Below are 25,578 nucleotides of genomic sequence, written 5' to 3'. Positions count from 1 at the left end.
AAGAATGGACAACCAGAGAGTGTCGGAGATGGGCATTCAGTCTACTTGCATCTGCCCAAGCTGTCTGGTGCCCTTATCACTAAACTACACACCAAACCAACTGGTAACTATGGCAACACTGGAAACACCAAGTCATTGCACCATAATACACTATCTTTAATGCTGTGTTTTACACCTTTTTAAACATAGTTAAAGCAGCATTTGTCTCTCACATAGTTTACTATTTCAACTGTGATACAAAAAAAAACTATGGGCTATGCCATGTCCTTGTTACTATATAAGAAAAGTACTACTGCCAGTGTAAATTATTCTGAAATTAAGGAAAGAAATACAACCAATAAAGACTAGTCCCACTAAGTTTTTTCAAGGATTAAAGGTTTCTGCTTCTGTGATATTACATCCCTAGAGTGCCACTGCATGAAGAGAGAATACGTACAGATGTGGCTGCCTGGTTCCTAGAACAAGATATGTAAATGCATGCAGATGATCCTCTCTGCTGCTCCAGCTGTATATCCTCCCTGCATTGCTGTTCCACTGTCCGCAATAAACAAGAACCTGCCAGCCACCCACCCATCCCTGAAAACTCAATCATTTCCTAGTAAAGTTGCATAACATCCCGCAGACTTCTGCTTACCACTGTGTTGGGCAATCAAAAGTCCTAATTAAAGGCTGATCTGTAGATCTGTCAAAATGATTGTTTAGTACCTGGCCACATCAAAAGTATTTATTTATTTATTTATTTTTTTTAAGTGTGAATGTCTTTTTTTGAGGCTTCATTTATTATCCAACAAGGTTATAATGATTAAATATTAGCATATATTTATTTATTTTTTCAATTTCTCTTTTAAAGTAACAAATTACTTACTTGCAGTGCTGGGCTTGGGAGCTGGATTCTCTTCTATAGCCGCCCCACTCCCTAGTTTGCATGCAAACAACTGCCTGTGCAGCTGCAAACGCTCAGTGGAATGTACGGAATTTGCAAGATTTATCTCGCTGGTTGGAACAGCCTGACAGTCCCCCGGAATCTGAGAGGAGTATGGGGAGCTCCCAGCCGTGGTGGACTCCAGCCCCTTAACCGAGTCCCCATTGCTCAGTTTCCTCTGGCTACAGACTGGGACCAGGGAATGGAGAGCTTGCGAGTTCTTACGCTTTGCAGCAGGGCAAAGCCCCTGGAGCAGCTCAGGCTCCTCATCCTCTGGGATGGGGTTGTACCAAATGTCTCCTTCATCGTCTGCGTCATTTTCCTCAGCAGGGTCTACAGTGCGTGGACAGGTGAGAGTGGGGCTCACAGTGATGTGCACAGTCCTATCCCCCTGTCCTGCTGGCAGTGTGGCACAGGTCCCACTCTGCCGTGGGTTTTCAGAGCTAGATGGATTGGCCACGTGACCACAATCGTCCTCCGTGGCAGCGGCACACTCCTCGTGAGACTGGGGTTTATAGGAGCTCTGCTCCAGCCAGTTGCGCTTCTTCGACACGGTGATACTGTTGACAGGGGGCTTGGGCTCGTTGACCTCTTTACACATGATCACTCTTCGATCCCTGCGACCCATGCTCGAGTTGCGCACATTCTCAATTAGGTCTGGAAAGGAGAAACGGAGGGGTGAGTCTCAACAAAAGAGTTTCACTTCAAATGGTACCAGTGTCAAAAGCTACAAGACAGTGTGCACTGTCTAATTATCTTTTACTTATTTAAAAAAAGTAAATCCTTACATGCCGTACTTGTAGCATGTAATACCCAGTAAATATTTTTTTCATAATTATTTAAATAAAGCATAAAACCTTTATAAATCCCTAAGGATGCAGAAAAGATTCTCCAAATGCAATAAATGGCAAATAAATAAATACAGATATCTAAATTCTATTAAAAATAAATAATAAAACATTTTATAGACCACGCATTAAAGACTGTTATACTATACAAAAACACTATAAAACCAATTTAAATTAAAACAACAAAACTGACAAATTGAAGCAAGACATGTATTCTTAAAGTCAAGAATGACACTTTTTATATAAAAGCAATGACAGGTTATCCCAAGAATGTGATCACACAGCTGCAGTATCTTCTGACTGGATTTTAGTCATGCCACTTTGAACACTAAAAGGTACCCAACACTATGAAAAGCCTGAACAATCAGCTACAGACACATCTACAGGCTGCACACATACAATAACTGCACTCTGCTAATGCACAACCCAAATATATTGTTACTTCAGGTACAACATTCGAAAATAAGTTGAGCAGATAGGACTCAACTTGTATACTGATAAACTACACAAAACATGAAAGCTTTAGTTTAAGCTAATCTGACTTGGATTTTAATGTTGAATTTGCTTAGGATTCATTCCATTCAGTCAGAAGGCATTCTGAACCAAAAATACTAATGTCCAAGTGTGGCAGGATGGCTTGCAGTGGTGACATCACGGACCAGGAAGTAACTGAACCAAAACAGTGGGTGGGTGAAGCTGAATGCTACGGCACTCAGCGTGTTTAATAAATCAAATAAACAAAAGATTTAAACAATGACAAAACACTAAACAAAAAGGCACAAGGGCCAAACAAACCAGACAGACAAACAAGTAAGTGTCGTGCTGGCTAATCCAGCACGTCTTAGCAATTGTTACTTTAAATTCTGTCTCCTCTCTATCTCCCCGTACTCTCCTCTCTACACACCACCCTGCAGCACGGACAGCTGCAGGTACTTATACTCTGGCCGAGGGGTTAACTAGCTGTTAATTATCTTATTACCCCTTGGCCACAGTCTGCTCGCGTTTGGTAAGGATGCGTGACTGTCAGCTAGTTAATTAATCAGTAGCTGATCAGTCATGCATCCTCACGGGTTTTAAATTATAAAAAATAAGAAATACGCGGCGCTGTTATCTGCGCCACAAACAATAATACAAATAATAATAAATAGGGGCGGGACACTCCGCCACACCAAGACAGATGTCTGAAAACATACTGGGGAGGTTTTTCCACCACAATGTCTGAAATGAAAACACAGTCTAAAGCAATATTTTCTGTATTACTTAGGGAATTTCCACACCACTAGCCACACTTTAGTCCGGTACTACTAGCAGACAATTAAAAGGACAAGATAAGACACCACCAGGTAACTTACAACTAGAACATACACAAAAATGCAACTTACTCTACAAGCAATTTCTCATCCCAACACAAACGTTAATTACTAGCTGTAATAACTTGGCACAACTAGTCATAGTATTACCTGTAGATGTTGTAAATGCTTGAAAACTATGAGAACATTTGCGTGCAGTAGAACTCTGCTCAAGTGCACAAAGCATAAAAAATGAAGGGATCTAAACAAACAGAAGCTGGAACAACCAAGGCGTATATGCTGTGTTAGTATGCTCACGTGTGTTTCAGAATAGCATACCCAGCTATTTCTCATTACAACTGAACCCTTTTCCCTTTACTACAGCGTTGCTTCAAAGCAAAAATCATTTGATGCCTGCACTGGCTCCTGAGTGGCGCATCCAGTAAAGGTGTTCCGCATGGAGTGCAGGATGCACCCTGTAGCCTGGAGATCGCAGGTTCGAATCCAGGCTATGTCATTGCCGGCGTGACCGAGGGTTCCTAGGGGGCGGCGCACAATTGGCTGAGCGCCGCCAGGGTAGGGAGGGATTAGGTCGGCAGGGCAATCCATGGTTCACCGTGCATCAGCGACCCCTGTGGCTGATATGACACCTGCGTGTCTGCAGTGGAGCCATTCAGATCTGTGTTGTCCTCCGGCACTATAGGTGTGGTCGCTTCACTGTGGATCCGCAGCATGGAAAATTACGGATTGGCAGGAACACGTTTCGGAGGACACGTGTTTCCTGAGTCGCCGGGGGGTTACAGTGGTGAACCGGAATAAAAGTAATAATTGGGCATTCCAAATTGAGGAAATAACCTGGGTAAAAAAAACATTGGTAACGACTAAATTAAAAAAAAAAAAAAAAAAGGCATTGGTTCCTTTATTCATTCAAATTCAGGACCATCACAGAATTTGTTGTTTTTTTTTGGAACATTTTCATTTCGGTCACCAATTTATACATTACATATAAATTAATTACTAATGCAATTATACAATTCTGTCTGCACCAAAATAACAAACTACTGTAAATTACAGAATGACAAGTTATACAAAAATATAAGATTGATCTGCTGATATTGTGCCCACTAATTATGCTCAATATATTTTCTATGCCCAGTTTATTTTATCATTATGGGACTTTCAGAAAAAAACAAATATTGAAGACAAAGATCATTTATGAACCTCTTGCTTAACCAGTGTGACTCCATTCTAGCAGCATTAAAATAAATACATCTCTGTATTGACTTATGGAGCCTTACACAGCACATTAACAGCACGGTATCTTCCTCTGAGAAGCACATGCCTTTAAAAGGGTCTTTCATAATACACATGGCTGCATGCTCACACACGCTCTACATTCCAGGACTGCACCACATATTAACTGGCTAGTTCTCCATTTTCACAATGTGATGGCGCCGATAAGATGCATCACTGAATGTTCAGTACCAGCACTCCTGTAAACAAAAATGTACAGGACAGCATGAGCAATTGTTTTTGATGACATTTTACGATATGACGTGCCATGTTTCCTTTCCAAAAACAAGAGGATTTTTGGATTTACTCACAGTATCTACCCCATTAATTAAGCACACTGCAAACAATGTTATTATTATACCCGGATAGTTTAAATACAAACTTTAATGATCCAATAAGTAGACACAGGCTGCAACTAATAACTAATAAAAGGAAATGTCACAAGGTGTCTTTTGAAAAGTGATTTTAGACCACACATTGGGATACATACATTGAGATACAAACACCAGCTTAGTCTACTATTCATATATGATGTCTAAACACAGTAATCCAGATCTAATTGTTTTATATATATATTATATATATATATATATATATATATATATATATATATATATTATATATATATATATATATATCTTTGTCAAAGCAGCCAATGTTCAGTGTCACAAATTCACCAGCACATGTCTGAACCTGGTAAACAGCCATCTGAACAGGAGAAAACTGCAATCTATCCTGCATGTAATCTTATCAGTGTGACACCACAATAAATTATATTCAGCCCTAAGATATACAGCAGCAGCAGCAGCGTCTTGAGCTCAAGGGTGTGCAGTGATATATCTGTCTGAAGCGGGGCTAGGAAGTTGGGTTGTGCTGTCGGGGGCAAGTAACAAATTCAAATCTGAAATCTGAAACCACAAGGATTTATTTAAAAGGCATCCAAGTTGGCCCCACAGAACCTCTTCTTAACACCCAAAGCCATAGCAGTCTTTGGAAATGTTTGTCCAGGCTCATTAGAATAAAATGCAGGGGCAGGGGCACCTAACTTTGTTCAATAATGGGGTGGGGCAATGGTAAAGAAGAACTGACGAGCATAGCGAAACGGCTTTTTTTTTTTTTTTTTTGCTAAGAAGCTGTTCAATCTTTTTCAAGTTACCGTTTTTGAAATAGTAAATCCACAAAATTGTACAGCTGTTTCAACATAAAATATAGAATACTTACTAACTCAGCATTTATTAAGTACAAACACAAGTAGCACCAAATGGCAGAACCAGTTCCAGTGGCATATCTGTACAGTGACAGTACCTATAATTCCAACATGCAGCTTAAAAGTGCTAAACAAGCATGTACAACATGTTATAATATGGCTTGTTTATTGATAGATATATTTACATATGTATGTTAACAGTTCAAATATTCCCTGCTCTGCTTTGTTTTAAATGTAGTGCTGGATGCTAGAGGATGTTTTTCACGTTTTGTCATCAGACATTGCTGAGCTTAGTTATCACAGCAAAAGCAGCTGCTATGAGACTTTCGGAAAGTAAACTCTCTCTATAGCACAGCAATGCTTGGTGCTGATAGGTTGAAACAAGAAGTACCTGTCCTCACATTGCAATGCTTGGTGCTGATAGGTTGAAACACTAAATGCCAGCCCTCACACAGCCGATTCATGGCAATATTACAGGCAGTACAGGTCAACCATAGACACAGTTCTTTCAAAGGTATCATGAAATGTTCCTGTGAGGACAAGTGAGGAAGTCAGCCTTTCCGGTCACTTTTTATTAAAGTAACAAAAACGCTTATTCACTGCCAAACATGAACTACTTTAGATGTGTAATGACTGCAGTATAGGATACTGACCTTAAGTTTTCGGTGTAGGGAGAGGATTATTCATTGTTTTATTAACAATAATATGATAGCCAATCAGAGTGCAGTGTCCTGACAGGAGAATTTCGTGTTACCTTTGTAAGGACAGCACCCTACTGCTCATAAGTTAACAAGAGTACAGTTGTGTTTGGATGCACCGACAGCACTTCCACTTCCCGCATCCTTAGGCAGCAAAATAAAATAAATACATTGAAATTGGTGTGCCAAGTATGTGAAATTTACCTGCCCCAGACCAATGGAGTCGATTATATACTGCAGTATATCATGAGCTACACTGGTAAATACTGAGTTACTCTTTTTTTTTTTTGTTAAACAGCAGCATTCATTAATCTATCACATAAACACCCAAGAAGTGGCTGCTTCATGACTTCCTTAGGTCTTGTAGGTTTACTAAAAAAAAACAGTGTTGCATAGCAAGAGGCTGCATTCAGTAAACACAGGCAGACATGTGTCTTGACTTGACTCATCACCCAGTCAAATTCACTACACAAGACAGGGAATCAATTGTGAATTTCCTGTACCCTACAAATCAACAGATCGCCCATGGCACCTATGCTGTTAAAATAAATTGTGTCAGCTTTGAAACAAAGTTAATGTTCAAGGGGAGTACAGTTATTTGGTATTTAATTCTGTATTCCCACTCAAAGCCAAGTTCATTCCAACAGGGTAACAGTGTTTGCATTATTATATTTAACCTTGAGCAAACCGCTTGTGTTTACACTGAATAATACGATTTCTCTACAAAACTGTAGAATGCCAAACTCAATTAAAACAAAAAAATATTTTGCCTCCCAAGCCAACTATTGCAACCATTACAAAGAACATGCAAAGCAAATATGCTTTTTTAAGCCCTACCCCATTGTTCTTTAGAATTAAAAGAAAACCAATTGAAATTGTCTGTCATGCATTAATCTTTTTTTTGTATTCGATCACCTTCCCTGCTATCAACAAATTTTATATTACAAAAAAGTCTTTAAATGAAAGTGTTTAAAACCTTCCAGGATGCTGGCCCACTGCTGACTTCCATAAATTTAATTTAAACCAAAATCTCCTGCGAGTTTTATTGACCCCCAGGTACAACACACAAAAAGCTTGGCTCTCAAATAACCCTCTTCCAAAAACTGAAGAGACATTTTTTATGTCTGGAATCCGAGCCTAAAGCTATCAATTCCTCTCAATGCAACCCTGACGACGAAGTTGACTTGACAGCTTGTCACTGCAGCATTTTCATTCCATTTACCAGCAAACCCAAAAATTACAAGAAAACACCACGTATGATATCTGTCATGCACTCTTCATGTCAGGTTTCTGGCTCTTCAAGCCTCAAAGTATATGAAAAAAGCAATGCAACAGTCAGACTTCAGCTATAGTCTGATCTATGTGCATCTTTCCTGAAATAGGTAACTAAACTGAGCAAAACAACTTGCAAACATAAAAGCAAATCAGATATGTAAATCACAAAATATGTTAAATAAAATACTCAAAATCCTGCTTCATTCATTCAAGAGAAATGTATCTTGTAAACTTTGAAAGTATTTAAGTTTCTATAAAAAAAACCAAATAATAAAGCATCATATTTTACTTTATAGTAATAGTTTTCTAAAACAACACAAAAAAGTGCAAACAACTTCATGCAGTTATAAATAAAAATAGTGTCACACCCATTATTTATAATTATTAGTGTTCACAATTATATACAGTAATAAATAATTCACAGAGACTGTAATTCAATTGAGCATGATAAACCACAAAAGCATTTCTCACTGTCACAGGAGCCTGAATTGTTATTCTTCATAATACATGGTAGAAAAAGAAAAGACAGGGCTAAACTTAACTAGAACAATTTTGTATGTGTTTTAAAAGAAATAATGCTGCATTTTATAGGCAAATGGAAGCTACTCAAATAATATGGAAATATTTTCTCTAGCTTTAATCTAGCAAGTCTTTCCACCATTTGGTTTGTACAGTATAGGACCATTTTTGTGTCAACACTGCATAGAAAGCCTACAGGCAACTGTGCAGTACACAAGAACTTAACTTTAGCTAAAAATTATATTTTTTGTTTTCCAATTGAAACAGTTTACCGCAGAACAACCTCCAGATATTTGCTCAGGAAAATCCAACTCAATAAAACATACACAGAACTGCAACATGACGTAGTCTGCCATTAGCAGATGAAAGATAATACTTTACTGTGCAATCTAAACAGCGGCTCTACACTAGATTATAAAATAGGTGTGCACAGTGCTCGGAAAACCAACATCAAGCATATGGCAAATGATTTAATTATACATTATAACTAGCAAAAGCTGTGATGTGAGAATCTGGCAGTTGGCTCAGTATATAAATTAGCAAAATCCTGCATTCATTATAAAGAGTGTAGTACCATGGCACACACAAGTTAAGCAATAGGTGCTATTTAAAAACATTCCCCTGGAAAATAAGGCGTTTCATTACACACTAGTTATTAGTTCTTGTTTTGCTTAAGTTTCATCCCCCCTTAGCCCCTACTGATGTCTGTGGATTTCAAATGCCCCTGGAGCAAATCATTATTATGAGAGTGGAGGTCGGCAGAATGAACCGGTAGGGTGCTTCCTCGCAGAGTAGCTTAGCATAGAAGAGTTATGGGAAACCATAGCTGCACTGATCGACGTGCAAACAAAATAAAACCCAGCCGCAAATCTGCCAGGGTTGTCAGCAGTTGTTCACTCTGGACTAATAAACAGCCTTGAATGAACCTAGAGTGACCCAGTTAGAAAAAAAATTCAAACAATTGTTGTCTGGAACCAAAATTGTCATTTGAATTGTTACAACTGACAACCTGCGAGTCAGCCGACCCAAATATGAGCAATTGCAGTTGTTGCAATATTGTTACGATAGATCTGAAATATTTCCACACCACTCCTAACCCAGAGGTTCTAGGGAAACACAAGCAAAATGATTCAAATGTGTTCCCATGAATGAATTGCACAGCTTAAGAGAAATCTTAACAGAATTATTAAGCAAACCTAGCCATTTTACAACACAGAACGTACATACATACACCTTCATATTTATTATTATTTTACATATAAACTTTGCACTGGAGCAAAAGCAAAAACAAAAAGTACCGTGCACTAGCGACCCAGGGAAACACAGACAGCACACTTCCTGACAGGTTGTTTTGAAGGTTTTAAGTTCCAGAACACTATACATTTATCACCATCAACACCACCACAAAATCAACACACACATTTAACATTGACACTATCAGATCTACAGTAAGCGTTCTGTTTGGTCAAATACATTTTAGAATATTTATTAAAATATAAATGTAGTGTTATTTTTCATTTATTTGAGTCGTATACTTTTAAGTTTGCACTGTATAACAAAGTAAAAAAAGATATATTTTAAATTACTGAAAATGTGTATATATATATATATATATATATATATATTATATATATATATATATATATATATATATATATATATATATGTGTGTGTGTGCAGAAGGTAAAGCTATAATGTGTAATGTTTAAAGAAGCTAAAATTAGGCCTAAAGGGGAAAAATCTGATTTTAAAACTGGGGTATTCAGGTTGTATTCAAGAAAGATAAACAACCTTTAAACAAAAACCCTTACAGCAAACTATTACATAACCATTCCAAAGTTGGCTGGGTATTATTTTGGAATCTGCTGAAACTGTAAATAACACGTGTTGCTCATAAACTTCTTAACCTGTATAATCTCATTGCAAGGTCGATTTCTTAATATATTTTTAAAAATGAAAAAAAAACATTAGTATGTAAAATGTTATATATATGTTATGTGTATATATATGTTATGTGTATATATATATATATATATATATATATATATATATATCATAACAACTTCTGAACAAAAGGTTTACCTGCACGAAAAGCTTGAGATTGCTCAAATGATCAGTTAGGCATCCTTGGAATGTGTTTGTGCGGTTATAAAGGCTGCTACTTTGTAACTATTTACACTTGTTACCGAGCCTTCAGAAACTGATCAAATGCATGCATAGGTGCAGAAAGACGGGCCAGCTCATAGAATTCGAATACTGGTTTAAGATTTATAAACCAAATCTTAATTAAGGTGTTAGAAACAATGCAGTCCAGTTTTACATTTGCCCGTTTTTGTGTACCAGGTAAACAGCGTGGCTGCACACCTATGCCCAAATACCATTAAATAAGTCAACATCTTTGAAACTCGTCTAAGCAAAACAACCCACTGGATTCATACTGCAGTCATATACTTACCACTACATGTGGGAAAATAGACATGCAAATAATTCATTGGTATATAGTATATGCATTTACGTTGAACTCATATAATTGCAAACATGCACAGAAAAGGACATTAGTACCTAACACATGCTAATACTGTTAAATAAGACTCCCGCCACCTTTTTACTGCTACACCAAGTTCATTTAAATAACCCTCTCGACCAGTTAATAACAGCAAGACCCTCCACCAGTGACCCACGAGAAAGGCAAAGAGGCGAGTTATTCCATCTCTTTGTTTCGGGTCCAGAAGGAGTCAGTCGCCAGCAGGATGCTTTGCTGAAAATAGTTCAGTGAGAAGAAGGCCCAAGGAAGAATGGATCCAGTTGCCACGGCAACGTGCCTACCTGTCTGCAGGATTGTCTGGCTGTTAGAACCAGAGTTGCTTCCTTGCCCTCCCGGTGACGTCTTCGTTGCACCTTTTTCTTTCTTGACAGCCTGACCTCGGGGCGACCTCGAAGACCCTCTACCCCTGAGAGAAGAGCCGGTGATGCGCTGTTTCATTTCTGAGGACAACAAGCGTCCTTTGTGTATCCACTGCTGCATCTTGTTGACCGTCACCCCGAGTGGCTTTGCAGAATTCACCTGACCCTCGTTGCAATCGTCTATTTTACTGTCCATGACTTCAACGGTATCCCTTGAGCCTGTGGAACTTGTCACAGAACCACTGCTCACAATCAGCAGCGCGTTGTCCCCGTATTCTTGCAATAAATCGTCGCTACTTACGCCATCATAAGAGGACAGGCGCTTAGCGTAGCTGTTTTCTGCAACCAGGTAGTGTATTTCAGTTTCACCATCTCGTGTATCATTGGAAACAGGGCAAGTATTGTTTTTTAAATCATGCGTACTGCCTAAAGCATGCTCTGTGGCGTATTTGATATCTCCAGCACTAACTGACCTCTGCAGTAACGGTGGTCTTGTTGCAACAACCGATAAGTTTTCAACGCTTTTGCTGACTACTTTCCATTTAGCAGAGGCATTGCAGATTTCTGTGTGATTCACAAACAAAGAATCGGTATCGGATACATGTGGAGGACTGTCTCCAAAAGACCATGCATCACTATCTAAAGCCCTGGCAGAAGAGTGTGTGCAAACACTATCTTGTGAATGACAACTCGACGTGTTCAAGTCATCACAAAACCCATTGCTACCTGGCTGACTGTTGATGCTGATGTCGTGCATTGCGTTTATAAGCAAAAAATATGCTTCGTTTAGCTGAGTCCTGAGCCTGTCAGTCTCCTCTGCATTGTAATTTGCACCTTTACCGAAACCGTCTCCAGTTTCACAAGTGACTAAACTGGAAATGGGGGTATCCTTCGAGGTATTATTATTAGTATTATTATGTATTTGATAGTTTTTAATTTCAGGCTCATAGCACAATAGTGTTTCGTTATCATAATAATCATCATCTTCACTGTCTATTGAATTGTGTCGTTGGATTCCCTCCCTTGGTTCTAAACTTGCGTAATTCTGGCAAGCAAGGCTGGGGACTAAATTCTCCAAATCAATTGGGAAAAATGCTGGATTTTGCAAATTAACTGCACTGTATTCTCTGGAATATGTCAAGCCACTGACATAACGTTCTGTGTGTTTGATCAACGAGCTCTCTTCCAACGTACCGGTGGCATGTCGCAAGCACTCTGCTGGCGCAGCAAAGGTGTACATTTCTGTCTCATTCACTTGCACATCTGTTTCGTGGTTTCTATTAAAATCAGCAGTGAAGTTTGGCTCTGTTCTCTTAACAAAATTCCCTATAAATCCAAAATCGTAATCAGATTGCTGGAAAAAATCCGTCTCGTCCCCGAGGGTCACAGGATATTTTTCTTTACCCATATTTTTACTCTCAGAAACAAAATATTGGCCACCTGTCAAATTCGTACTAGCAGTTGTCACCGCATCTGAAGAAGCCCTTTCTGGTAAACCGTGATTTTCACAAATCCCAAATCCGATCGAGTCTCTGGAATACGAGTCTCGGGTAATTTGCTTCTGTCCCTCTGGTTCACCCAATGACACTGGTACCGCTAGTCTCATGAAACTGGAATCTTGCTCATTACAACTTCTCAATCTGCCTGCTTTGCTACCTTTTGCATTGGCATCTCTTAAGGAGACCGCAAAGAGCTGTTCATTAACTCGAGTTCTAAAGTGAAACTCCTCGCTGCTCTGTACAATCCCCCGTCTGTTTATCGGGTGCATCAGGGTCTCGCTATGAGAAGATGCAGTCCCAACAACCACGCTTTCACGTAGCAAACTGACCTCCCTCTTAACATCAAAATCACCATTTATGCAGCTATCTTGAACCCACATCGTGTTTTGCAGAACACTCACACCTCCAGCACTGCTGACCACCATAGCCTGTTCGTGTTGCTCGTCTCCCTGCTGCAGCTGCAAAAATTTTTCTTTACCTTCACGATTACCACCATTTGCAGCAGAAGCAGCAGCAACGCTGAAACCCCCGGCTGGCGTCCCTTTCTTGGATTTCTTCCCCCGAAGTTTTGCTAGTAATGTCCTCCGCAGAGGATCAGCCATTCCGTTTCGACCCTGTGATTCTCCAGTTTTAGTGGGTGCTCTCTGGCGAGTTAAAAACAGTTTGGATGACTTGTATCCAGACCAAAGCTCCCTGACGCTCCACGCACCTCTCCATTCTCCAACTCTGTGTCTCTGCGTCTCTGCAGCTTTCTTTCAGCGTGCTCATTTGCACTCTCTCTCTCTCTCGCTTTGCAGCTCATCAAATACTTGGAATATTTTCAGTGGGGGTCAAAGGGAACAGCAGTATTGCGCAGGCTCTGCTTTGCTTTCCAAATACTTCTTTTCCGGTGTGACTGGTGTATGTCCGTGCTGAGAATTTACATATCGCTAAGTGGGTGCTGTGTTATTTTTAGGATACACAGTTTAGTTACTGTAGCAGCAGTAGAGAAGCAATACGTAACAACATAATTCCATTGGATTCTGAGGGGGATCAGTTTGTTCCGAAGCGTTCACTGAAGAATCTGCACTGCACATTATGTAATCTTTGTCAGTGCCAGATCCCACGGATTTTACTATTGCATTTAAATGACACATGCTGTTATCTGCATGATCGCGATTTTGTGTCTGGGACTTGGACGAATTTGTGAGACTTGTATATCGTCGTAAATGTTATTTTAAATTGTAGTTTACTATTTGTGTCCTTAAGCAGTGATTCAGAGGACGTGAAGGGTGCATTATGTTTTGAATTAAGCCTGCGCGCCAGTCGTAATGGGTTTAGGAAATTCTGTCATGTTAAGGCAAAGTAAATATGTATTTCCAGTGGTTAATGTGTGTAAACTCTTGTGGTGAGATACAATCCAATAACCTTTTAGGCAAAAGTGTTAAAGGGACTAGGAGCTCTTAAAATAAACAAATCCCCTGGGCCGGATGAGATCCTCCCAATAGTACTCAAAGAAATGAAAAAAGTTATTTACAAACCCCTAACCAAGATCATGCAACAGTCTCTTGACACAGGGGTTGTACCGACAGACTGGAAAATAGCAAACGTAATACGATCCACAAAAAGGGAGACAAAACCGAACCAGGTAACTACAGACCAATAAGCCTGACTTCTATTATATGTAAACTTATGGAAACTATAATAAGATCTAAAATGGAAAATTACCTATATGGTAACAATATCCTGGGAGACAGTCAGCATGGTTTTAGGAAAGGGAGATCGTGTCTAACTAACCTGCTTGACTTTTTTGAGGATTCAAGGAAATGCATGCACATGGATTAGGGTGTGGTTAACATGTAGAAAACAGAAAGTACTTGTTAGAGGAGAAACCTCAAAATGGAGCGAGGTAACCAGTGGTGTACCACAGGGATCAGTATTAGGTCCTCTGCTATTCCTAATCTATATTAATGATTTAGATTCTGGTATAGTAAGCAAACTTGTTCAATTTGTAGACGACACAAAAATAGGAGGAGTGGCAAACACTGTTGCAGCAGCAAAGGTCATTCAAAATGATCTAGACAGCATTCAGAACTGGGCAGACACATGGCAAATGACATTTAATCGAGAAAAGTGTAAAGTATTGCATGCAAGCAATAAAAATGTGCATTATAAATATCATATGGGAGATACTGAAATTGAAGAAGGGAACTATGAAAAAGACCTAGGAGTTTATGTTGATTCAGAAATGTCTTCATCTAGACAATATGGGGAAGCTATAAAAAAGGCCAACAAGATGCTCGGATATATTGTGAGAAGTGTTGAATTTAAATCAAGGGAAGTAATGTTAAAACTTTACAATGCATTAGTAAGACCTCACCTAGAATATTGTGTTCAGTTCTGGTCACCTTGTTACAAAAAGGATATTGCTGCTCTAGAAAGAGTGCAAAGAAGAGCAACCAGAATTATCCCGGGTTTAAAAGGCATGTCGTATGCAGACAGGCTAAGAGAATTGAATCTATTCAGTCTTGAACAAAGAAGACTAAGCGGCGATCTGATTCAAACATTCAAAATCCTAAAAGGTATAGACAGTGTCGACCCAGGGGACTTTTTTGACCTGAAAAAAGAAACAAGGACCAGGGGTCACAAATGGAGATTAGATAAAGGGGCATTCAGAAGAGAAAATAGGAGGCACTTTTACACAGAGAATTGTGAGGGTCTGGAACCAACTCCCCAGTAATATTGTTGAAGCTGACACCCTGGGATCCTTCAAGAAGCTGCTTGATGAGATTCTGGGATCAATAAGCTACTAACAACCAAACGAGCAAGATAGGCTGAATGGCCTCCTCTCGTTTGTAAACTTTCTTATGTTCTTATGTTCTTTAATCACCACACGTTTGGCACTTGTAGGGTTTAGCAGGCTATGGCTTGTTAAGTCAAGACCCACTTCAAAAATTTAAGCTGATCGTATTTCCTGATGGTTTAACCAGCGTTAGATATTTACAGATTACTACAACAGTACAGAAGATAATAATTCAATTGCTCAGTCAATCAAATGACTGTGAAAAGCCCCAGTAATGTAGAACAACTTCAAACAAGGAAGAACATTTCATTATTTAACCAGCAATTGTGGAGAAATCAAGCACAACTGTAAACACTCTTATTTTAAGATCTACACACTCACACACACACACACATGTATATATATATATATATATATATATATATATATATATATATATATATATATATACAGTGCCTTGCATAAGTATTCACCCCCCTTGGACTTTTCCACATTTTGTAGTGTTACAACCTGGAATTAAAATGGATTTAATTAGGATTTTTTGTCACTGATCTACACAAAATAGTCCATAATGTCGAAGTGGGGGAAAAAATCTACATATTTTTCAAAATTATTTACAAATAAAGAACTGAAAAGTCTTGATTGCATAAGTATTCACCCCCTTTGCTGTGACACCCCTAAATAAGCTCTGGTCCAACTAATTGCCTTCAGAAGTCACATAATTAGTTGAATGGAGTCCACCTGTGTGCAATTAAAGTGTCACATGATCTCAGATTAAATACACCTGTTTCTGGAAGGCCCCAGAGTTTGTTAGAGAGCATATTTAAACAAACAGCATCATGAAGACCAAGGAGCTATCAAAACAAGTCCGGGATAAAGTTCTGGAGAAGCACCAATCAGGGTTGGGTTATAAAGAAATATCCCAAACTTTGAACATCCCCCAGAGCACTGTTAAATCCATTATTAAAAAATGGAAAGAATATTGCACAACCGTCTGATGAGACCAAAATTGAACTTTTTGGCCTTAGCGCAAAACGCTATGTGTGGCACAAAGCCAACACTGCTCATCACCCTGAGAACACCATCCCCACGGTGAAGCATGGTGGTGGCAGCATCATGTTATGGGGATGCTTTTCATCGGCAGGGACTGGGAAACTGGTCAGGATTGAGGGCAAGATGGATGGAGCCAAATACAGGGACTGGGGCGGAGGTTCAACTTCCGGCAGGACAATGACCCTAAACACACAGTCAAAGCTACATTGGAGTGGCTTAAATACAAGAACCTGAATGTCTTAGAATGGCCCAGTCAAAGCCCAGACCTCAATCCGATTGAGAATCTGTGGCAAGAGTTGAAAATTGCTGTTCACCAACGGTTCCCATCCAACGGGCAAAAATTGCAGGATCCAGATGTGCAAAGCTGGTAGAGACTTACCCAAAAAGACTCATAGCTGTAATTGCTGCCAAAGGTGCTTCTACCAAGTATTGACTCAGGGGTGTTAATACTTATGCAACTTTTGTGTCACAATAACAAATATTTTGCACCTTCAAAGTGTTAAGTATGTTGTGTAAATCAAATGGTAAAAATCCCAATTAAATCCATTTTAATTCCAGGTTGTAACACTACAAAATGTGGAAAGGTCCAAGGGGGTGAATACTTATGCAAGGTACTGTATATATATATATATATATATATATATATATATATATATATATATATATATATATAAAGAGAGAGAGAGAGAGAGAGAGAGAGAGAGAGAGAAATTATATTGAAATGGGATGGGTTTTTGCAGTGATCTAATTATCTCTAAAACATATAACTACAGTTTTAGCACTGTAACAGGTAATACTGGCATTACATAATAAAACCATTTCAAGCTGTACCTAAGCTTGATTAGTCAAAGGCCAGAGGCTCAAATTGTAATAATAGGAGTATTATACCCACTGTTTAGAGCACGGCCCACAGTTATGTATTTTTTTTATTTTATTACCTTGGTTTTCTCCCCAATTTGGAATGCCCAATTTTTTTTTTATCCCGGTTCACTGCTGCAACTCCTGCGCCGACTCAGGAAATGGCGGCAGACACACGTGTCCTCCGAAATGTGTCCTGCCAAGCCGTCTTTTTTCGCACTTCAGGTCTACAGCGAAGCCACCTGACCCATAGTGCCGGAGGACAACACAGATCTGAGTGGCTTCTACAGCAGACCCGCAGGCACTCTATCGGCCACAGGAGTTGCTGGTGTGCGGTGAACTGAGGACTGAGGACTGAGCATCTGAGGGACATCTCGCTACCGCCATCTAGTGTTGGTGGTGTGAGCGTGCAACCTCAAGGACCCTAGTGCCTATTAAAGGCATAGAGGGAAATACAACATTAAGTCGGTAGAACCTGGTATGCGGGGTAGCCCAGCTAGCCACAGTACATATATCGGTCAACGAGGCACCTCTGAAGAGCGCCCATGATGTAACCACACCTCTGGTTGAGTGCGCAGCCACCCTCCCAGGTGGGGGTAGGCTGGCATTTGTATACGCTGTCGAAACCGTGTCCACAATATAATGGGACAGTTACTGCTTAGAGAGGGCTTGTCCTCGGGTCCGTTCACCATGACAAATGAAGAGCTGGTCAGACTGACGCAGCGCTCTCATTCTATTCACATAGCATCTTAATGCCCGAACCGGGCAGAGGGAATTTAATCTCCTATCCGACTCTTCCGCGAAGGGAGGGGGATGGAAAGCCTCTAGTTCCACTGACTGATTCAAGTGAAAAGCTGTAATCACCTTCGGGTGACCCTCAGGGTGCAACGATACCCTGTTTCCATCATCCCAAACGCGCATACATGTTAGTGGACAAGCAACAGAAAACCTCAAGTTGGTAATATTCAGCAAATATTAAATCAAAGTCAGAGTAGTAAAATCATGCAATTCATGGAGTGTACAACTCTAAACTAGGGCAAATGTGCATGTAGGTAATGGAAGTGGCAAAATAGTGATTGAAATATAAAATAATAGGAATACAAAAACAAATAACGTATTGTAGTTTGGTGGAAACTGATTATATATAGCTATATATAGATAAACCATGTTATTTGTGCTTAGCAAAAAATAACCTGTTATGCACGTCATAGCACAAAATAACATGTGTTTTGCCCATCGGTGGGTTTGTCACAATAGAAGTACGTTTTGCTCCTTAGCTGGCTCTAATTGTACTGTATTCAGTTTAAGAGGTTCTGTAGTTGTGTATCAAGTGCTGTATCATTAACTTCAAACATTTTAGCCTGATCGAGACCCTTACAATACAAATAAAAACCATCAGAATAAAAATAGGGGAGTAACTGAGTCCATTTAAGAATGACACCAAACCAGGAAATAGCTTCTAACATACAGGAATAAAAAAAAAAACTGTAACATCTAATATATATATATATATATATATATATATATATATATATATATATATATATATATACATTAAAGGTAGCGCTTCATATTGCATGGCATAAATTAATATTAAATAGATATGCAATTGCCTATTAAATTAATGTTAAATTAATATTTAATAAATATACAATAGCTGGTTTCTTGCTAAATGTTAACCAAATGTCACCATATCACGTCCAAATTTTATATTACGTTTTGTTACTCTTGAAAATATGTAATCATTTCCCATTGTTTACATGTTTTTAATTGAAAATACAGTTAATCTGACTTAAATGTTAGTGGAAAGTAACAAGAAATAATTGAACGTAAATATAATATCAATTGCATATCTATTAAATATTAATTTAATATGCAATTACATATCTATTTAATATTAATGTATGCCACACAATATAAAGTGTTACAAAATTATTATATGTAATTTAAGTAGCAGTAAATTCACAGCATAATATACAAGTTGCAGGTATATAAATGTTTATTTAATTATTATTATTTTTCCTTTTGTTTCTTTGCAATTAATTCAATACACAAAAAGGCAGACATGCAATATAAAGTGTATTCATGGCTTCTTGTCATCTGTACTTTTTTCTTGCTACTGGCTTAAAAATGGCTACAGCTGTAAATCTCTTTTAATGAATGAGTTGCACTTCATAATAGCCAAGAAAAGTCCTTCTCAGGAAATGACAGACTACAAGAATATAAGTACTAGTGTCTGTAAAAAAGGTTTGATCTGTAATCTCTTAAAAATTGTTTCCAGTTGGTAAAGCTGACATCTGCTCTGGTATAACTGATCAGTCACAGTTATAAAAGCTTGTTTTTTTTATTTCACTTCCTTTTGAAAGAATACTTGATATCTGTTTTCTTTATTCTCATATAGGAGTGCTTGTGAGTTGTTTCTGCATTTGTCATTGTTTGCTATGCTTACTAACTTAAACCAGCAGCAATTGCTTATGAAAAGACTTCTCAAGGCTGACAGTGGGGGAGGGAGGAGTGTGGCAGAGGCTCTGCCGATGGCATTCAGTCCACAGTGAAATGCTAATCAGTCTGGGGGAGTCTTTTCAGAAGCAGTTTGTGGCAGGATGGCTTGCAGTGGTGAGTTGTGGTGACGTCACAGACCAGAAACACAGACACACAGCAGCTGCGGGTTAAAACCGAGATGCGAAAGCGCTCGGTTTCTTTATTAAATAATAATGAAAATAAAAGAGTTAAACAAAACAAACGGGCACAAGGGCCAAACAAAACAGTAAACAAACACAAACGGGACGAAACGGACAAACAAGTATCGTGCTGAACCAATAGCAATTGTTATGTTTCGCTTCTCCTATCTATCTCCCCGTACCTCCTCTGTACACCCAACCCCGACTGAGTGACAATGTGCGTCTTTTATGCAGTTGTACCGAGAGTCGATTGCTAATCAATCATTCAATTAGAATCTCGGTACAACTGCACATGGATTAATTAACGTGTCCTTCCCCGTGCTTACATAGTATTACATTATAATCAGCACGTGAAGTGATGTCCAACCCTCGTGGCTAAATACAAATATACATTTTATCACTCGTGCTACTCAGACCCATTTATATCCCGTGTACCAATGACTATACACCAATATTTAACACACTACATGCAACATATAAACAAACAATACGCACAAGGCTGGGTCACACTAACATATAGTTCTTTCTGGAATTTTTGTAAGCGTGGCAAATGACAAATCTGAGTGAAGTAGGCCTAATAGAAAATGACCATACCATTATCCCTTTAAGTCCAAAAAAGTTATTTTCAATATTAAGTTTTACATTGCTAATAAGATGAGATATCTCAGGTCAAGCTTTGGGGGGGGGGGGTACTCAAATGTGGTTACTGACTTTCTTTTCAATTCAGAATGAATTGCATGACATATTAATGTTCCAGCTGTATTGCTCGTTTATTTTATTGTATTGTATTTCCTTTCCTATTCCATGGTAAGGTAGGAATCAAAGCACTGTAAGATAATGGTCTTTATATACTTTTCTCCCTAAATTAATTTATAAATTAAGTTAATAACCGTTATCAAATTAAACTTTTAAACAGTTAGAGCTTCCCAGGTTTTGAAAGGAAATATCTGTTAGATTGTTAAGTGAATGCAAATGAATGATTTCCATATAAAGGTAATTAAAAGCAATGTAGCAAAAAATGTCTAAAGTCTAAACCCAGGGTGAGCACTTATGCAATTTGTACACCCAGCATGTTTTTATTCATCTTTATACAAGTTTCAAATGGCTTCATGTCTGAAAGTTTGCAAATGACAGTAATAAATATGAACTTTTTTCCAGAGAATGCCTGTTTGTTGTAAGTAAAAGCATATGGTGGCACATATTTGTAGTGTTACTCTGTTGAGGCATGTTAATGAACCTTTTAGACGTCATTTAAATCAACACCTTTCCAACAAGCTGAAAACCAATTTCAGCAAACTTGAATGGTATTGCTTTGAGCAAGGAGTGGGCAACAAACAAATACCCCACAATGGGACAAAGTAGCCTTAATGTGGTTTTACAGCAAAGGAACACTAAAATTAAGGCTGGCAAATAGTTTCTTTTAGAGTTTTACTGCTGCTGAATGTGTGCTGAAAGCTACGAGAACATCTCATGAATATAACACAAGAAACAAAAAGGCAGAGTTAACTGCAAACTACTGTGCAATTTTACCTTTTCAAATTCCTAAACTAACTAAATCACTTTGTGGTTTTCTAAACTGCAATACCCTGTAATGGTTCAATTAGCACATCAAAGGAGAACCAAAGATAATGCATTTTCTTAACATCTTTACCGTTTTGCTTGTTTTTTAAACTTTAATTTGGGATATTAATATACAACGCTATTGATTTCAGAGGGGACAAAGAGGGGGAAATTGCAGGTGCATGTCTAGTGGTCATTATTCAATCCAAATAGTAAGCCTGTTCAATACGGAACTCAACAGAGTCTGCAATAGAGGATATTGGAGAACACACAGAAGAAATGATATACTGTAGTAAGTAAATGTAGATGTTATAAAGCCTTTTATAGAAATCTCTTTGTGGTAGTAATACATTTAGGCAAGCCTTTGACAACAGCTCTTTAGGATTGTGGGACACTGTCACCTTAAAGCACGACCTAGCAAAGAGATGAATAACTAAAGAAAATATAAGGGTCTTGTGATGTTTCAATATACATTAGCAGGGCAGTAACTAATAAGGATGTGAAAGTACTGAATGTAATCTACAATTAGGCAATGGCTTTGTATGAACTATGGAGGGAAGTTTACTAGTTAGTGGTCTGAAGAGAATTATTGTATCCTAGTACATTGGTTAGATCTATCCAACCAACTAAAGATAGGTTTAACTAATCTCTTGTTCCTAGGGGATGAACATAGACATGGTCACTTTGTAATAACAACCCAAACACTGTAATTTTAGCAAAAAATAGGTAACCCTTGGGGAAATCTGAAGGGTTACAAATTCAGATCAAAGGTGTCATATTTCTTTCAATCAAAATAGTTTCAACAAAAAGCCAGATGACAACAACACAATCACAAGAAAGGTGGACAGCACAAAGCGGATGTGCTTTCAAATCGGTTTTAAGGCGTGAGCTTCAGACACAAAAATAATCGAATTCTTGTATTTCTACATGGATAACATTACTGTTTCTAACCACTCCTTATTTGCAGTTTTATCACATTCAGATGTACATGCTTATCTTTATCAATCTTCTTGGTAATTCATAATTTCTCCCTCTTCAATAATAGGCAGATTCTTTTTTTTTTTTTTAATATGCTGTTATCCATTTACTACCAATGCAGAATGATGGGATATTCATTTTTCATGGTGACTGCCAAGACAGGTATCACACTGGAATATCAGTCACCTACTGTGCTTTACATGGATTTTTTGTGCTGTTACAGTACTATATCCACTAATGCCACATTTCCATCTGCACCATGAAACCAGTCTATGAAACTCACTTCCATCTTGTCCTAATATCAAACTTGGACTGCAAACATCTCCATCTGCAGTCTACAATCCAATCTTCAACCAGACATATCATGTTTTTCTATAAGTAGTGTGGAGTAGTGGTTAGGGCTCTGGACTCTTGACCGGAGGGTTGTGGGTTCAATCCCCAGTGGGGGACACTGCTGTTGTACCCTTGAGCAAGGTACTTTACCTAGATTGCTCCAGTAAAAACCCAACTGTATAAATGGGTAATTGTATGTAAAAATAATGTGATATCTGTATAATGTGAAATCTTGTAACAATTGTAAGTTGCCCTGGATAAGGGCGTCTGCTAAGAAATAAATAATAATAATAATAATAAACATTTACAAATGAATTCACCTTCCAATATTTCCCTGACTACAATATAGTCGGTGTTCATGTTCAGCCTGTGGATTTTATTGTATTGCCATCCTAATTTGATCTCGATCTGCTGCTGATGGAAATGAACGAGTCTGATTTAAAATCACTTTTAACACAGTCCCAGTGATCTAAACTAGATTTAATCCAAGGCCAGTGCAAACTCCACCACCAAAAACGTGTATATTGATGTCAAGGCGGCTCTTCATTCATGGCATAACCCTCTATCTCCTCAGTCAATAAACAACATTTGGGTAAGTTTTGACTTGTCTCAGCAACATTTTAAATTCCGTGATTCTAAGCATGACTGGTTGCTACATTGATTTGTGTATGTGTGTTCAGTGCTTATGCTGGAGCCTCAAAACACATGTACCTAGTGTTTATAAACACAAACTGGTCTACTGCTTACTAATGGACAACCCTTTTCCCAAAGCCAGACAGGCTTTGCCTTACAGGGAAAAAATACCATTGAGATACCATTCTAATACCTTTAAGAAACCCTGGCACCGTTTGCTGACCACAGCTTTACAGGCAATGACAAATAATGGCTGACTTATGTTGCTCCCAAGACTAAAAGTGCCAGATCCGAGAGCCGGATAGAGGTAATTGTATTGTAGAAACTGAAAGAGAGGATTATGGAGAACATTTCCAGAACTTTTAATCTAGTCTTTATTAAAAAGACCATATTAATGTTACAAACCTACTTACAGAGACTTACTGTTGACCATGTCAGAGAGGCAACTGCACTGTAAGGTAATGCCTATTAATCAGGGGTTTATTACAATCAAACTGGCAAAGAGTGGCTTTTTTTGTTATTTTAAACATTTCGAAATCTCTAATTTAGACATTCTACCTAAATGTTCTGAGGCTACTCATTTTAATAAGACAGTTCAGATATCTTGTTCTAGTTTTTCTCATTTCTAAGACTGGAGTAAAAGCTTTGAAAATGTGCTTCTATATTTGGATATACAATGAGATAAAGGTGTTAAAAGGCATATAGCAAGTTGATAGTGTTACCCAGAGGAACAATTTGTCCAATAAATTTCAATCACACAACTTAATTACTTACAGACTAATTCCTAACCATTTTATTTCACCTAATCAAACAGTATGCATTATCAGATAACTAATACTGTTTATATAGCATGGCTCCTTATGGCTAATTAGTTAAACATGACTCTGAAGAAGAGTAACAAAGCCCAATAGAGAGAGGCTGGAATGGTTTGAAAATTAATCTTACCTCGAGCCTCCAGCCAGAGGTGCTGCAGGCTCTGCTCTGACTGACATGAGCCTAATTGAGAATTGTGAATAAACAGCTAATGAAATGCTTGCCTGCTTTAGGGTCCTGTTACCTGAACTCATAGGAAGCGCAAAGTGTTTTTAGCACAAGTCAACCGTCAGGTATTTACTAAGCACAGTTGAAATGCTTCTAGCCAAATGCAGTTTTCTGATTACCTACATGCAGTAAGTGCACATAAATTATTTTGTATGTGAATTCAATTCCCCTCTTATGCAAGACCCAAACATTATATTTATTAAAACTATTTATTGCATATATAAGCTTTTGATGGGTTTTATCCCAAGCAATGCTTCCCCTCATAAAACCATAGTAAAAGCAGTCTAATGCATAGAGAAAGCATCGCAAAGCATAGGTAATATTGTAAAACCTAGAGAAGTATGGTAAATAGCATTAAAAACATGGCAAACCATGGTAACCAAGTTATATGAGGGTTATTATGTATAAATGACCTATCATACTGTTACTGTATTCTTCTCATGTATATGATTACTGGATAAATATGTTGGAGAGCTTATACAGTAGGACTGTTCTGATATTTAATAACAAAACGGAATCCCTTTCCTCCCCCACCCCCTCCTAACTCAAAAAGGCAAATAAATCATTTTAAAAGAAACACCAGGCTGGGAAAATGTCTGGAAGTTCATTCAATTTAAGTTGTTATAAAAGTCATTGGAACTCCTAAAGCTATATTTAGATATAGGCTTTTAAAAATCCAGTGAGGTTAAAAAAAAAAAAAAAACACTAGTCTACCTTCACAATTTCACTGCACAATTTAATCTAAGACCACCAAATGACCATGTTTTCCTGTACACCATGTTGCTGAGACAACTAAGAACTTACCCAACAAAACAGCTTTAGGTCTTGTTTTGTAAATTAGGATTTGATGTTTTATCTATACTCCAATCTATATAGATGTTTGCACACCATTACACCTTTTCACCAGTAAACCTGTTCTTTTTTTATATTACTTTCTCAAACGGCTTTTGTCAATTATGAGATGAATGTCCAGATAGGAAATCGTTTAAGTAAAAAATAAACAAACAATATGAACAGGGGGATGAAGCATAACCTTTGGTCCTGGATTACTAATTCCATTCCACTTGACCACTTACTTTTGTAAAACCTGTGACAACTTTCTCTAAGTGACAATCATTGCCTTGAAGACAGAACTTTACTTTAGTTGTGGAAATCAGGAAGATTAGTTTCCTTTAGAAAAAAATGGTTATCAATGGCAAATCAGC

The 25,578-nt window shown here is 38.2% G+C and overlaps 1 protein-coding gene across 5 annotated transcripts in view; it reads right to left on the bottom strand.

Annotated features, from left to right (window-relative positions):
• LOC117417272 (rho GTPase-activating protein SYDE2-like) overlaps positions 1-13,382 on the bottom strand; it is a 43,237-nt gene extending 29,855 nt beyond the window's left edge. For 2 of the 5 annotated variants that reach the window (XR_004546695.3, XM_059034686.1), the window contains exons 1-2: positions 10,878-13,376; positions 866-1,579 (exon numbers count right to left, since the gene is read on the bottom strand). Coding sequence is in view for 4 of the 5 variants with exons in the window: in XM_059034686.1 (XP_058890669.1) it covers positions 866-1,579; positions 10,878-13,056 (2,893 nt within the window). In the remaining variant the exon portion in view is untranslated. Of the gene's footprint in view, positions 1-865; positions 1,580-10,877 lie in introns of all 5 variants that reach the window. The other 3 variants (XM_034029284.3, XM_034029282.3, XM_034029285.3) reach the window with 3 other exon arrangements.
• Between the last annotated feature and the right edge of the window lie 12,196 nt (positions 13,383-25,578).

Source organism: Acipenser ruthenus, chromosome 12 (assembly GCF_902713425.1).
Source record: "Acipenser ruthenus chromosome 12, fAciRut3.2 maternal haplotype, whole genome shotgun sequence".
NCBI classification, from domain to species: domain Eukaryota; kingdom Metazoa; phylum Chordata; class Actinopteri; order Acipenseriformes; family Acipenseridae; genus Acipenser; species Acipenser ruthenus.
The sequence above is the reverse complement of the archived record's forward strand: the minus strand, read 5'-3'. Positions and strand labels throughout refer to the sequence as shown.